Raw genomic sequence first — 15,868 nt, forward strand, 5'->3', positions numbered from 1 at the left:
TTTTTATTCATTCGTCTTGGTAACGTAAGTCAAAGTTAAAAACTTACGACAGGCATAAATGGCACCTGGGCTTGCAATTTGGTCCACCAGGACAAACTCTGCTGCCTGTTTCAAGTTGACATCACCGGTAGGTATAAATCAGCGATAAAATTTTAATCAAGAAACGCGTTTTTCAATATGTAAATGCAGTGCCTGATGTGCTATTGGGATTTGCGACAGGTCTTTTTCGACGGTTACAAACCATAATGATGTCCTTTACGTCCTAAAAATAGCCTGCCATGACGGAAAAAAGCTAACTATTCGTATTTCTAGTATTTACTGGTGACATCAAACTACCAAAGTCGAAGGCTATGTGAGATTTAACAATAAGGTACACAGATATTGTTTTGCGACAGCAATTGCACACGTTAACGGTAAAATGGGTGTGTAGCGTCTGTCTATTCACACAAATGCTTCAAACATTATTTTTAACATCGGACCTAGATTTCCTAAGAGCCACCAATCTTTTAGGGTGTTTTTTTTTTAATCTTAAGTATGGTTTTCAATGGGATGATTGACACAGATCAAAGTTCATTTTTGACCCAAAGCAGGTGGAAAATACAGTTACTAAGGGCAGGCTATAAGTTGACGAACAAGTATACAGCAACAAATTGCAAAGGTAATTTTTAAGCTCAACCCAAGGTTTCTGAAGAGTCGCCAAGTTGAAGTTTGTCCAGTGGTTGTTCGTGATATAACATGTTACACCTGGCTGCAATCAATCTGAAGGGTACTCGGGGGGGGGGGGGGGGGTTAAATCAGAATATTGATGCTGTAAAATGCAACTGAGCAGAACAGTCTTCTCTGGGGTTGTCTATGGCTTAAAACTGCAAGACAAGTTAATTTCCTTTTTTTCATATCATGTTTTGATTCTTTCCTTATCGCTCTCACCCACTTAGAGCAGCATAGCGTTCAGCAAATGTTTCTCCACTGCTGGCTATCCTCTGCCAGTCTGGCTATCTTGTTAGCTTTATGACCGGTCCGCTCCTTCAAATCTGTGATCCATGACTGACGGGGACTTTCCGGCGGCCGTGCACCTTCCGCCTTACCCTGAAGAACTGTGTATGAAAGTGTGCCTTTTGTCCTAGACACATGCCAAAACCACTGTAGTTTTACTGCCAAATAATTTTTCCACACAACCGCCATACGGTTGCTGGCATTGTCCGTCCACCCTGCCACTGCCAGTCGTCTGACCTGCAGTGATGCCAGACCATCGCCAGAGGGCACTTTCCTCAATATGCATTTTGCCATTGCTCATGGTTGACAAAAATTGGTAAAGTATGTAGAATGCAACTTGAATCCATCATCGCAATGTAAACGGCATCCTAGAAGGTTTGATTTCTACTTCATCTGCTACGGTATTAATGACAATAGTGTGGACATTAGCTATCATGCAGCAAAGGATAGGACGGTTTTCATGCAAGATATCCAATACTAGTAGTTGCGCATTCGTGGTCAGCTTTTTTTAAAAGCATTTCTTGTTTTTTAAGTAGCGTTTGTCAAATATCACCGAGACGTATGCACGAAGCGGGAATTGACAGAGATCAGGTCGAGCGAGAAGAGAACTGCAGCCCGGAAGAAATTGCTAACAATTTCGTTCAGCATGAGTCAACGCGTTCAGCATGAGTCAACGCTTTGTACATGACGCTAATGATAATAGAACATGTGGCATGTGCTTCAGAAGTGAGGAAAATCATTATATATCGATCATTCAAATGAGAGCTTAACAGCCCTCTGAGCTAAATCAGTCCTTACATACTCTTGACATGTGTATTTTGTAACAAAAATACGATCATCAGCATTTAGTTTTTTTCCTGTTATTTACTGGTGTGTTAGACACGTCAATGCTGAATGACTCACTGCACGAAATGGCCTCGTTTCCCGGCGTATACGTACCGGTATTTTTCTGTATTTTCGTCGGATTCTGACGGATACTGACGGATACATGCGGATTCGTGTAAGATATCCGACAATTTCCGCACCGGTATATGGAATATTTCCGGAAGAATCCGAAAGTAAGGTATTTTCGACGAATACGGAGCCGTACACTGCACGGAAATGCCACCGATCCTGACGGATACGAACAGGAAATTTTCTGTATTTTTGGCGGATACTGACGGATACAGGCGGATCCAACCTGAAGGATCCGACTAAATGCGCACTGGGATATGGAATCTTTCCGGAAGAATCCGAAAGTAAGGTATTTTCGACGAATACGGAGCCGTACACTGTACGGAAATGCCACAGATCCTGACGGATGCGTACAGGGATTTTTCTGCATTTTTGGCGGATACTGACGGATATTGACGAATCCAACCTAACGGATCCGAAAATTTCCGCACCGGGATCGGGAATATTTCCGGAGGAATCCGAAAATGAGGTATTTTCGACGGATACGGAGCCGTACATTGTACGGAAATGCCAGAGATCCTGACGGATACGTACAGGAAGTTTTCTGTATTTTTTAAAAGAAAATTGCGGATACTGACGGATACAAGCGGACTGTGATCCGGAACCTCAGATCCGGAGGAATACAAAAATAGGAATTTTCGACGGATATGGGGCCGTACATTGCACGAAATTGCCCAAGATCCTGACAGATACGTACAGTATGTATTTGCCACGGATACAGACTGATCCAACATACAGACTTTCTACAATCTTTGACATATTGTGACTCTGAATATGTTTGTATTTGCCACGAATATGTACAAATCAAACACACAAAGTTTGATAGAATGGTTGATTATTCATAAATACGCGTGCATTCTTAATTTAACGATACCCAAAACATTATTATTCAATGACAGGAAGTTTTGGGAAAGCCTGAATGTAACATCATTTCATATTTCAACATATATGCATTTCTAAGTTCAAAAACTATCAAATACAAAACGGAAGTTCTATGTGGCTAAATAATCCATTTCGTTTAAGACAGGCCGAGGGAGATCCACATACTCAAAGCACCTGCAGGTTAATGTCGGTAAATTGGGGTTATGTAAGCACAATTGTTATAAAATGTATTACAATTAACAACCATCACATCATGGTGGTAATATTTACTGCCGTATAGTGCACTTGGACCAAAAATTTCTACATGTTCTACTTATTCTACTAAAGTAATGAAAGCCTTATTTGTGGCCAGTTCTTCGTCTAAAAGATATCAGATACAAATAATTTCAAATACAGAGGTTGAAAATAGAAACTTCAAAGTAACATTATACTGTCTGAAAAACTCCCATGATGACACGCCACATTTTACACGTAAGTTGTATATGCCGTGGAACTGCATGTGTATAATCGTCCTCTCCCCATTCTATGACTACATCTGAGTTCACTTCTTCCATGCACTCTTGGTAAGGTACAGGCAAGGCTGATTTCTTCTGTATCTAGCATGTTGGACTCAGCTTGGAGTTCATCTTGTGATGAACCAGTTCCTATATGATAAAACCAAATGATGAATAAATATCAATTCACATACTTAGTATTTAAGTAACATGTCACATGATTTTGACATAACTGTGATCAAGGAGGTTATATAGACTATATAACCTCCTTGCTGTGGTGGGCTTCGTTTCATCACAGCAGCTAACAAAAAACAAGGGACAATGGGTATCCATCATGCCTGTCTCAGCTAACATTGAAGTGTACCGATGATGGACTTAAGCCTTACCGAAGGAGCCTGAGGTACTCTGAGCATCTGACAGCTGATTGCTTTGTTCCAAGCCAAGCTAAGGTCCTCACATCATGTGCTGCATTTGTGAAGGAAGTATCTGCCGATGCTGTATAGGATGTATATATAAAGGGAATGAATGACAAATATTAAACATATCACATAATCACATTTGTAATGATTCTGGCATCGTTTAATTGAATACGTAAAACTTACATTCATAACTTGAATATGATATTGATCAAACATGTACAGCTACAACTTAATGCAATAATCACTGAAACACACTACTACCTCCACATATGTTCCAGCTCACTATCCACAAACTGTGGGACCTTTGTGGGACAAATACTTATGACATTCTCTTCCGTTACAGGATATCTTTAATTATCTTTCCCTCAACCGCTTGCTATGTTGTATCTGAAACGTTAACCAGACACAAATGTCTGTTGACCATTGGCAAGAACGAACAAATTGAAAGCTATAAATTTCCTAGATCCTAACGGTGTAGAAGTGCAGGTCGACTGGACAATTCTTAATGTCATGCAAATGCGATGATATGTCAAGCCACAATAGGAGGATAACTGACGTTCAAACTAGTTAGAAACAGGAATTTTCCAATTTGTACTTACCAAAGGGCAGTCCCTCTAAATGATGAATCGACTCCCTACCAACTTTACAATGGGGAGGGGGGCGACGAATATTGCATGCACGAAGAAGACTACTTCGCAATGCCGCGCGTTTGAGTTTACACCGAATCCCCTTCGACTCTCAAGTCACTACTGAAATCACTGGTCGACCATGGTAGACTCTGACGATGCCATGTTAAGCACAGAGAGTGATGAAACGCCGTTCTTGTCTCCGTGCTGTTCACCGACAAAACCGTTTCTCGCGCCTGACGTCATGACACGCAGTGTCTTGTGGGAGATTGGACACGAATCCGTATTCCGGAAACGTCAGGATTTGTTGGAATTGTTGGATCTGAGGTGCATCGGATCCAATCGGAAACGTTCCGTATCTGCTATGATGCACGATTGCGGATCCGCTGGATTTTTCAGGATCTGAGATCATGCCGTGCAGTGTGTATTTGTTGGTTAGGATCCGAAGTAACTACCGACAAACAAACAATCCGATTATCTCTGCCATATTGACAAATATCTGAAAACGAAGGATCCGCGCAAATATCCTCAGGTATCCGAGGCGCATCACGGATCCAGACGTATACGGCGTCGGAATTGCCGGATCTGAGCTGTACCTGGTATTTGTCTGAATTTGCTCGGAAACGTTCCGTATCTGTACCCGAAACGTATGAAGGATCCAGACGTATACGGCGCCGGAATTGTCGGATCTGAGGTGCATCGGATTCAATCGGAAACGTTCCGTGTCTGCTATAATGCATAATTCCGGATCTGCTGGATTCGTCAGGAAATGAGATTATGCCGTGCCGTTTGTATTTATTAGTCAGGATCCTAAACAACTACCGACATACAAACAATCCGAACATTCCAAATATGAAAAAAACGAGGGATCCGCACAAATATTTTCGGGTATGCGAGGCGCATCACGGATCCAGAGGAATACGGCGTCGGAATTGGTCGGATCTGCGGGCACCTCAGTATCCGAGCAGTGAACTGGGATTTTTCCGGATTCGCTCGGAAACGCCATGAGGCCCGATTCCGGATACGTCGGATCCGTCAGGATACGTGGCCATTTCGTGCAGTGACTGTCTTTTAATGAAACATTAATGCATGCAAAAAGCCGACTAATGCTTTGATCGCATTTCCCAACTGGGGCCCGACCGGGCAGATTGCGGAAACAAAATTGTGGTTATAAAGCACACGAAACTGAAAAATATATAGTAAGTAATCGTAAGCATAGGTGGTGTTATCTATTTTTTGAGATCGACTTTTTCCGTTCTAGCAAAAATGACTGTTAAAAATGTGACCAGAGTAAAACCGAACATTAACATTTACCATCGGATTTTCAAACGCTCGATGGGGTATTAAAGCGCCAGTCAGATTTCTTCCTTGCTAAAGCTAAACGTGTTTACCCTATCCAGACTGGGCTTTTTGCGTTTCATCGCCTTCGCGATGAAACGCAATAAGATGAGTTTTACCTTGCAGTCGTGCTGCTAGACCCTGCTACCTTGCTGCTTGGTTCAACACTGTGTCGCACACAATAAGACCTTATATGGCAAGACCGTCTAAATTTGTTGTTCAGTCTCTGCCTTATATGGCAAAGCAGCAAGAAAATCAGACAGTCTAGAATTGCACGTCACACATGTAACCGCATGCAAACGCTGCAACTGATCAATGGAAAAAGCTGAGTACATTAATTGAATCTACATATTAAACTTTTATAGATAGATTTATAATATGTTTTATAATGTAATTAAATCTCAGACTATTATTTCTATTCAACGATATAAAGGGATTTTAAACTTATTTATTTCATTTGGCGTTATTTGAATTGGTTCTTCGCGTTTGGTGACCACTCCAGAGGGCGACAGAACACCATGTCGCCATTCACTCTCGAACAGTTTGGTCCACCATTTTGGAACAAACGCTAAGGTAGGACATAGATATCTCATCTTATATGCCTTATAGTTTCGTATAGGTAACATTAGTCCATCTGTATGTGTATTCAGGTAAATGTAGATCGAGAATTATGTACCCAGGACGTCCCTGGTATTACAAAAATAACTCGTTCGAGTTACCGTACACATTTTAGTCAGTGCATATAATTAGCGAAACGGAGTAAACTTGCGTCGTCAAATAATTTAGCCTGCTGTTTACACGGTCTCTCGCTGACCAGGGGAAAGACCTCTGGTGTTGTTGCAACGTAATTTGGGGGCTTATTTTACTCTGTATTCTGCACAAAACGATAGCCTCGTGTCTGTGTTTTTGTAAACAAATTAGTGGCATGGGGAGGGGGACATATTGTTGTTTCTTCATGCACTCACGTTTTTCCAAATGCTTTGTGAATCATTTCTTTCCTCCTTTAGTTTAGTAGACTATAGTAGATCCATTCAAACAGGTAGGAAGATCTGTTCTTTTAGTAATCATGTTGCAGTACTTCTTCAAACCACTACTGAACTGCTGAAAGAATTTATTTTTTTTATATTTAAGGAATTGTATGTGATACTACTATGCTGGGTGATATAGGTGTATGTAAATATTGTAATTTTACAAATCGTGTTGACATACTGTATGTAAACTTAGATTCTCATTTTTTTTTGCTTTTCAACCATAGGGCTGTAGATCAAGAATATGAGCGTTGGACGTAGCTAGTATTACTTATTAGAAATTATGTTCATCAGAATATACGTTTTATTTTAAAAATGGTACTGCCAGGATCAGGTATACTTTGAGATAGATTGCAAAACATTTGTGTTACAGTTGGGATAAGGATTTTTTATGCAAGTTTGACTCCGTTTCACCAGATAAGACTCTTTGGAAGTTAGGAACACACAGTAATTGTCGCGTCACGTTTGGTGCTTTGTCACGTTTGATGCCTAGGCACGGTTTGTGACAGTGCCCGTGTGTCACAAACCGTGCCTGGGACAAAAGCACGGTTTGTGACACTCGGACACCGTCACGAATGGTGCCCAGCCGAGCACAGTTCGTGACACACAGGGGGTCTTATCCCATACTGTGCTTTGGGGCGGAGCTTAGTGTTTTGAGGGGGAGGAGTCTGCCCAACGCGTTTTTTCCCTGCAGCCCGCCATCTTTGTTTTTTTTCGGGGCGCTGGGATGAGAAAGAATCAGCGTAATTCTCGCTCATTGAAATACATTTCGCGCGTGTCTTGGATGATTTGGACTTAGAGTTGATGTGGCACAAACAGACCGACGTCTCGTCACGAATTTCTACAACAGAAATCCGTCCCGAACCCTGCCATTCACGACTGTGTCCTGAGGCACGGTTCGTGACAGTGCCGGAGTGTCACAAACCGTGCTTTTGCCCCAGGCACGGTTTGTGACACTCGGTAACTGTCACAAACTCTGCCCAGGCACGGATTGTGACAGTGTCTGAGTGTCACAAACCGTGCCTGGGGCAAAAGCACAGCTTGTGACACTCCGGCACTGTCACGAACCGTGCCTGGACAGTGCCCGGGGCTACAACTTCACGTAGCATTGATTTAGATCGGGCGAGCTGACTGCCTCGGGACGTCGAAGTAATCGGCAAGTGGCCCGATCCTAGTCTAGATCTGGTTTCCCTGGATAGAATATATTTAGTCGTTCAAATTGTTTTTGTTTTGTTAGCATCTGTTATAGACACTGTCTTTTTGTGCCACTTCGATTCTAGGTCTAAGTTATTTAATTATTTTACAGAGCGAGAATTACGCTGTTCCTCCTTACCTCAGCGCCCCAAAAAACAAAGATGACGGGGGGTGGGGGGCTACTGCGGTAAACAAAAACACGCTGCCTTATATGGAAACGCGGACATCACTGCCCCGTCAGTCACAGTGATTGACAGCACTTCCGGGCACAGTCTGTGACGGTCGGGCTGTGTCACGTTCTGTGCCTGGGAAAGCATCGTCTGTGACAGGCATCGTCTGTGACGGTATAGTAATCAGCACGATATCGTATCATTGTCACAGTGACAATTTGCACCTCCAATCAAGTAGCTTCCCCTTCTATATTTTCAACCTCCTTGCTCCAATCAATTCAAGCCAATTTTGAAATATTAGATATGTTCAGTTGGCATCAGATGTCTAACCTTTTTTTTTGCTTTTTCTTTCAGTTGTGACTGCTGCAGTCCCCAGCTGCCACAGAATTGGACCAAAGCCTACTAAATCAAACTTTACGGTCAATTAGAACAACCATTCGCACTAATAAAAATGTTACTCAATCTTCTATTACTGCTTTTACTTCTGTACACACCTGTACTCATTACAAGACTATCCTGCCACTAAACAGACTGTGAACTTGAACTCATTACGAGACAATCCTCTGCCACCGAGCAGATTGTGCATTTGTACTAACTTCTGCCACTAAGCACACTGTGCACTTGTACTCATTAGCAGACTATCCTGCCACTGAGCAGACTGCATTTGTACTTTCTGACTAATAGTGTGTCACAATCACTTGTGATATTTATTCCTATTCACATACATATACTGTACAGATACAAATACACATATTCGAGTATGATGACCCTCTCAGTTCCTACACCTGAATGAGGAGGGTTGATATTGCTATAGCAGGCTTTTTATGTATTTCTGTTATTATGTGTACCGCATAACTCGACAACCTGTAAACGGATCTTATCAATATTTGGCAGTTCAGTAGCATATGTGGAAATGAAAACCAATGCAGTGAAGGTGAACATCAAATTAAGGCCCAATTAACATAGATAATGAAGAAAATTCATTTCGTTCCATTGCACAATACGACTTTACGACATGTAAGACCAGTCACCTAATTCATAAACCAATGAGGTTAATTTCCACGTAGATGAAACGCCAGCTTTTTGCAAAGCTCTTGTTTTTTATATCTGGGACGGGGGGGGGGCTCATTCGGCCCCCCCGTCATAACTTCTCAACGGTATGATGTATCATTACCAAATTTGTAGGGAGTGATGCTCATGTAAAATTTTATAATTCCTAGAATTTTGGTGACGTTATGACGTAATATGACGTAATTATGACGTCATTGATGTGATTTTATTGGCTAAATAGGGAATTCCCGTAATATCTAAAGGTAATAAACATAATAGTATGTATTGTTGATTTTAAGGTATACAGAGACACATTACGTAAATGGTGACTACGTTGACGTCAAAATGACTTCATTAAATGACGTCACGTGTTGTTAGGGACCCCATGGGATCCGCCATCTTGGATCGGCCATTTTGAAATTTTCAAAAATACTTTTTTTCTACTTAGGCCACAGCAAGTAAATTTTATGGATGACATCCTCCGCAGACTCCAAAATTAATGAGATAGGGCGAAAAAAAAACAAGGCGGGCCAAAAAAAACAAGATTCCTATATCTTCAAATTTTGAGATCACAATTCTTGTTAAACAAGAATTGAGGCGACGAAATATGATATCATGACCAACAGGTCTTTTAGTCCTGTATTCAACCTATGTTTTAGTCCTGCATTCATTAATATATGATATAAAACCTCCTTCATTCAATAGTAAACATGTCCTTGTAGATGTGTATATATCTCAATAGACTAACTACAACAAATGCAGAAAAGATCTTGTTGTACCATCATCTGAAGCAACTACACTGGGTATTCATATGCGATGAAACACCTTGTGTATACAGCTCAATTTACTAGACCCCCCCCCCCCCCCCCCATTATTTATATAATGTCCTTGCTAGAACAAATGCAGAAAACAGCTTGTTATCATACCATCATGGGCAGGAACTACACTGGGTATTCAAATGCAATGAAACACCTTAGACTGTCAATGTTTACGACATATTTGCCATTTTTTGGCATGTTGGCCACCATCGGAGGGCAATGAAATTTCTTGTTTTTTATTTCGAAATCAGGCGAAAATTAATGAGCGCGCTGATGTCATCCATAAAAATTACTTGCTGTGGCCTTATGACCCAAAAAAACACTAAAAATAGACTAGAAACGTTAATCTAAATGTTTCTGGTAAAGAAAATGCCACGTAGTGACAATTTGAAGGCGAAAAAACCTTTTGATTCCTAAAATATTGTAATGGTCCGCCATCTTGGATTTTGACCGATTACGTCATCAAATTAGCATGAATTATAAATATTAAATCATGAAAGTTACATTGAATTACCTATGATGCTATACATGTCGGAAAACTAGTGTGGTTGAGCAAGAAAGCCTAAGAAATATCATTGTTTTAAAAAGTATGTGATTTGTGCATAAAATGCCTTTCAAAACCTGAAATATGATAAACTTATACTTTTATCATAATATTGTTGCCAACGTTCAAATCACCTTGTCAAAGTCGTTTCAAAGTGTAACTGTATCTATATTTGCAACTTGGAAATGCCCCCCTCGCAGTTGAATTCAAATGTTTGGTAGTTGTATGTCTAGAAATATGACTTGTAGCTGTGGTGTCTACATGGTATTCTAAAAGCCAGTTATATAGACTGGACCTCTGCAGAACTTGTAAGGTAGAACTACACATGAACTGCCAGCCAATGTCTTTACTTATACCGGTATTACCAAACGGAGCATGGTAAGCGAGTGTTGTTATTTATATTCTTGGTTACATAAAGCTAACTCCTTCACGGTATAGCCATACATTGATTCCTTATCTGACTACATTTCAAAAGCTTATTGAGAGAGTAACTTGTGTTGGCGTTGACAATCTTAGCCAGGCCTCCACCGATGTGAACACCACGTTAGTCAGTAGCAGACTGACCCTGGTAGTTTACGTTAGTGAATTTATTGGGTGATTTTATAGTACAATCTTGGTCTTTAAAGAATCCATCGCAAACCTGGATCCATCATAAGCTTAAATGTGAGGCGCTGGTCTTAAAATGTTTAGGTGGTTTATTTGGCAGAGACTACTGACATGATGTATTTCTCCTGCTTCCTGTATTGGCAATATTAAACGGATGGTCCTTTGATAGGGATTGTGCAAGAAAATCATAATTCTGTCAACATCCTGTCAATGTCATTTTAATTAGGAATTTCAAGTTCTGTTGATAGGGAGCCTTTGTTTAATGAGTTACACGTTAGATTCCCTTCGTTTCCTCGTTGTATTCTTTGTTTACCATTTGCATGTGTGGTGATAATTGAACATGAGTTGGCCATGTTATAATCTTAACATACACATGCTTCATGATATAGTTGCACATTGCACAGCATCGATCTGGATATTTTCACCCTATAGGCCTAAACAACACCAATGCAATTCTGAGCGCTTGCAAGCTGGCCTTACACCGACGATTCAAGGAATGTAAATTTGGTCAACTTTTCTTCAGTTTCATTAGAAACGGTTCCATGATGAAGCTGGACTTTAGTTGAATATGTACGTGACAGTCCCGATAGGTTACGTGTAACTATCCGGGAATTTACGGGGCACGTTCTCTTCACACACGTTCGGCTGGTCCTAGCAGATAGCTGCTGGTGATCGTTCTTGGAGAACGTCTGCTTGATGCAATCCCGGAAACTGTCGCCCACGATAGCGTAGACGAATGGATTCATGGCGGAGTTGGCATAGCTCAGACAAATCCCAACAAACTAGAAAAAAGATTCAGAAAAGGAAAGTTATTATTTTCTAAATTTTAACTTGGAAAAAGCAATGAACAACAAGCACTTAGATCTTTAGAAATCCTGTCATCCTTGACTGGGTTATTTTGGTTAAAGGTTCGGGCTAAATCAGCGCGAAGGATGACGGGAGAAACCGTCTCGCGCTAATGACGAGAGCATTTCCGGAAGCGAAACACGCACCGCGGCGGGTCTTCAACTGAAATTTCGTTGCCTATTGCCCATGATGGAACTTGTTTTTTTGTAAATCGAGTCCAATTTGCATGATGAAATATTATTAGAAATTTTACGTGACCTGGCTAAACTATATACGGAAAGTAAAGTGAGAGTAATATTCGGTCGGTAATGATTTGGATAACCAAGAAAACATGCAACGTTCTATCATAATGTAGAGGTATTTTTGTGTAGTTTTTTTTTCGTAGCTTGTTGTCCGTGATCGAACGTGATTTGCACTATAAAATATAGTGAGAAATTTTACCATAGCTGTACGTGACCTGGCCAAACTATACACTGAAAATAAAGTGAGAGTAACAATATCGGTCAAAAATATTTCGGATTACCAAGAAAACATGCAACGTACTATTAAAAGATAACGGAATTTACCTTTGTAACCTTTCATACACTACAGATGTACTATTTACCTTGCTGTAGTAAACAGCGGCCGTTAGCTGTTTGTCGGAGCTGCTGTGCCACCACAGGTTGATCACGTGGTTGGGGAGCCAGCACAGGGTGAAGAGGACGACCACACCAATCACCATCAGGGTACTTTTCTTGTTCTGTAAATAAGATAAGGCTGATTATAGCTTGTATCTTATCAGGGATTCACTTGTTGTGGTCTTATCTCTAAATCCACATGAAAGATAAAATAAATAACGTTATTGCAAGGCTAATTGCAGACAAACAAGTACATGGAAATACATGGGAATCAAAAATAGTTATCTAGACTACTGTGAAGTTCTAAGTTAACTAAGGTTGACTATGGTTGGGTTTGACTTCTTTTTTGAAGGCAGTCAAAAATGAAGAGACCCACGTTATGAACCGTAAGTGGGTTTGTTGATTTTAGTAGTAATATGGATTTTTGAAAGCTATTCAAATGGTGAAAGCAAGGGGAATTAACGGAAACTGTTTTATATAATTTGCTTCTTTCAGCGTCATATAGAGGGCATTTGCAAATGAAATGTATTTCATTTTCCACTGCGTTCATTGTACAAAACTTACACATTCTCTCGTGAGCGGGCAGCTTTTTATATCTACCCTTTTCTATTTCTAGTGGATGTGCGCTTATTCGTATCTTACACACAGCTGACCGTTGGGCAAAATCTTTGTTGGAAAGATATTTTTCAATTGAGTATTCTGTTTTAACATTCCTATTAAATCTAAACTTACTGTCATCGATAGATAATTTATAAAGAAAACTTTGAATGTAAATACTAAATGTCGGTCAGCCTTTTTCTTAACAATGTACATATATGCTGTATGTCTAGATCGGGATTGTTGGCGTTCCAGATAAAGGAGTAAGATAAGAATATATACATGACAATGCTGGCTTATATTTTTGGCGTTTGTTTGAAAGTTTCAGGTAGATTTCATAAAAGTAAAAGCTCGTTATGTATGCTAATTGCATGATTTTCTTCTTCTTGTCTTAAAACACGTTTGTTATTACACACGCGTTAATCGATGACAACATAAAGCCTTGCTGACATGATTATATGGATGAAATCCTAAATGCACCCAGAAATCGATGCGAGCGCACAAAAGTTGCCTTTATTATGAAATATTAAGTGGCCAGGAAGGGTTAGAAATGGACAACATCTCTACAGAACATGATGTACTGAACAAAAATCTTAGTTTTTCTCTCTTAGATATCTTTGACTTTTGAATTCTTCGCTCAGGGCTTGCAATGGATTTGTGCAAGGAATCAATGTCCGTCAAAATCTAAAATATTTTCAAAGTAACAGATATTCTAGATAAAAGCATCCGTTCATGTTTTTGTTTTTTCATTTGTAGAAGAAATTTGATTTTGTAGCACTATGGTCGCAACCGTTGTTTTTTTTGGTTTGAAATGGGCGAACATTGCCCGCGGATATCATTCATATAATCAACTCAGCATGATTATATGAATGAGAAGACGTTAAAAGAGACGCCGCACCTTGTCTACATTGATCTGCGGGACGGTGACGTTATCGAAGCGATGCCAGAGTCGGTAGATGATGGGCACACAGCTGATCAGGCAGATTACAAAGGGGATGAAGTAGGTGGACAGGACGTTGTAGATCATGTATCCTTTCTCGTAGGCCTTGGACGGCCAGACCGGGCGGCAGACCGTCTGCCACCCGTAAGGTTCCCAGTTCAGCTCCACCAGGCGGTAGTGCATGAGGTCCGGGATGGCCATCAGGAAGGACACTGCAGACAAATGTTACATTCTTCACAATCAACTTAGAATGCTGTATATCGGCACTATATTACATTGACGAATGCAAAGTGCATGTCAATAAGGACAGGGTTATCCAGAGCGTGAAGAAAAAAGTTTGTACCTATAATGTGTAAGCGATAACAACAAAGGTATAAAACTTCAAGAGCAAAAGGACAGAGCTGATCTGTGGTCTCCAGAAAACTGCTAGTACAGTTGTTTTAAGTATGGACGATATCAAGACTCTGACAGCTGAATTATAGTGCTAGAAGCTTAAGTAAAATCTCTGAGTAGGAGAGAACATAATTTACTGTCGTCATGGTGATGTGGATCTATAATTTTAGACAACGATACAGAGCATTGTAACTCGTTCCCTGGGGTAAAGTTTAAAGGTTAATGGCAATGAGTTTTTTTTTTGCATTTCAACATTACTACTTATTCTTACGAGAATCACATCAGGATCTTGGAAAGGGATACAACACATCTTAGTGTCATAAGATGGGGCCAAACGAGGAGGAGCTTCCTCACTGGCTTTAAGTCAGGTGGAGCTGAGCCTTAAGAGAAATTTTGGAGTTTGATTGGTATGTTAGGTAAACAGCCCAGCTCTGTTTGTAAGGGAGTAAACATGTGGTAGAACGGTTTCTGACGTTTAAGGGTAAGTTCATCCAAGAAAGGGAATTAGAGATGATTTACTACATTTTCAGTGTTAAAGGGAACAGGGATTGTTTAAAAGCTATATGCCAGGATGGTGCAGAGTCACATGTAGTTGGAAGGATAAGCCCTTGTAAGTACTGCTGTGCTAAGGCCTTCTATCATTTTTAGGTACCTGATAATTTTGTGCTTTTACCTTATAGGTTAGCAAGAGTTTCCCAGCTAACATCAGATAACCCTCAATATTTTTGCACCCCCCCCCCCCATGGCTCGTTCTTAAAAAACTACTACAAAATTGTGGACCAAAACGACCAGAATGATAGAAAGACATAAGTAGTAAGGTGAAGTAAGCCCCGGTGCTCGACATGAGATACAACCTCTGTCAACATAATATATATATTTATCACTAGTAGACTTTAATCCTTCTTGTGCTGAATGTCATAAAATCTGTGTTCAGATGATGGGCGTAGTAAGTCCGGGAGAGTTAACTTTTGTCAGCTGAAATCCAATAAACACTACTGACGGATAACAGACCTTAATCATTCTCATGCTGGAAGGCATTGATACTACTTATGGTGGTAAAATATCACCAGCTACTGGTCAGAACAATTTATTTGCTGAGACAGGATAATCAATAGATATTCCCGTCAGCGACTTGTCATTAGCAAAACGATTAGCACCAGGTGATAGGCGATCAATCAAGTCATTAACGGGAACAAGGAAAAGAATAGGCTCCTTTGGGCGCTACTTTTTAGAATATAAACCGTATGACAACATGCTGCGTTCCATCGGTAATATACTATGGTGTTTTTGTTTTTGCGTATGGTATTCGACAGGTTGACCAATATTCTGACAGCACTAAGAATGTAGTGTAAATATAAA

The 15,868-nt window shown here is 40.3% G+C and overlaps 1 protein-coding gene and 2 long non-coding RNA genes across 3 annotated transcripts; 1 reads left to right on the forward strand and 2 right to left on the reverse strand.

Moving 5' to 3' along the window:
* Positions 1–2,627: 2,627 nt before the first annotated feature.
* LOC136421965 (uncharacterized) lies at positions 2,628–5,160 on the reverse strand. The gene is made up of 3 exons (XR_010753550.1): positions 4,342–5,160; positions 3,710–3,818; positions 2,628–3,473 (listed from the first exon to the last, which is right to left on the reverse strand). It is a non-coding gene; the product is annotated as an uncharacterized lncRNA (long non-coding RNA).
* Positions 5,161–6,145: 985 nt separating this feature from the next.
* LOC136422059 (uncharacterized) lies at positions 6,146–8,565 on the forward strand. The gene is made up of 2 exons (XR_010753571.1): positions 6,146–6,279; positions 8,453–8,565. It is a non-coding gene; the product is annotated as an uncharacterized lncRNA (long non-coding RNA).
* A 2,143-nt stretch (positions 8,566–10,708) lies between these two features.
* On the reverse strand, positions 10,709–14,324 carry LOC136421937 (galanin receptor type 1-like). The gene is made up of 3 exons (XM_066409526.1): positions 14,075–14,324; positions 12,567–12,701; positions 10,709–11,898 (listed from the first exon to the last, which is right to left on the reverse strand). Exons 1-3 carry the CDS (start codon positions 14,315–14,317, stop codon positions 11,593–11,595), a joined length of 684 nt encoding a protein of 227 aa, XP_066265623.1. The 5' UTR covers positions 14,318–14,324; the 3' UTR covers positions 10,709–11,592.
* Positions 14,325–15,868: the final 1,544 nt, after the last annotated feature.

This window comes from Branchiostoma lanceolatum, chromosome 16 (assembly GCF_035083965.1).
Source record: "Branchiostoma lanceolatum isolate klBraLanc5 chromosome 16, klBraLanc5.hap2, whole genome shotgun sequence".
Classification (NCBI taxonomy): Eukaryota; Metazoa; Chordata; class Leptocardii; order Amphioxiformes; family Branchiostomatidae; genus Branchiostoma; species Branchiostoma lanceolatum.

Bases quoted from the DNA above. Each gene is read 5' to 3' on its own strand.
- LOC136421937 (XM_066409526.1), bottom strand. From the start codon at position 14,317: ATGGCCATCCCGGACCTCATGCACTACCGCCTGGTGGAGCTGAACTGG. The intron at 12,702-14,074 runs GTGCGGCGTCTC...TCTTATTTACAG, and splicing joins CGCAGATCAATGTAGACAAG to AACAAGAAAAGTACCCTGAT. The intron at 11,899-12,566 runs GTAAATAGTACA...TCTTTTTTCTAG, and splicing joins CCGCTGTTTACTACAGCAAG to TTTGTTGGGATTTGTCTGAG.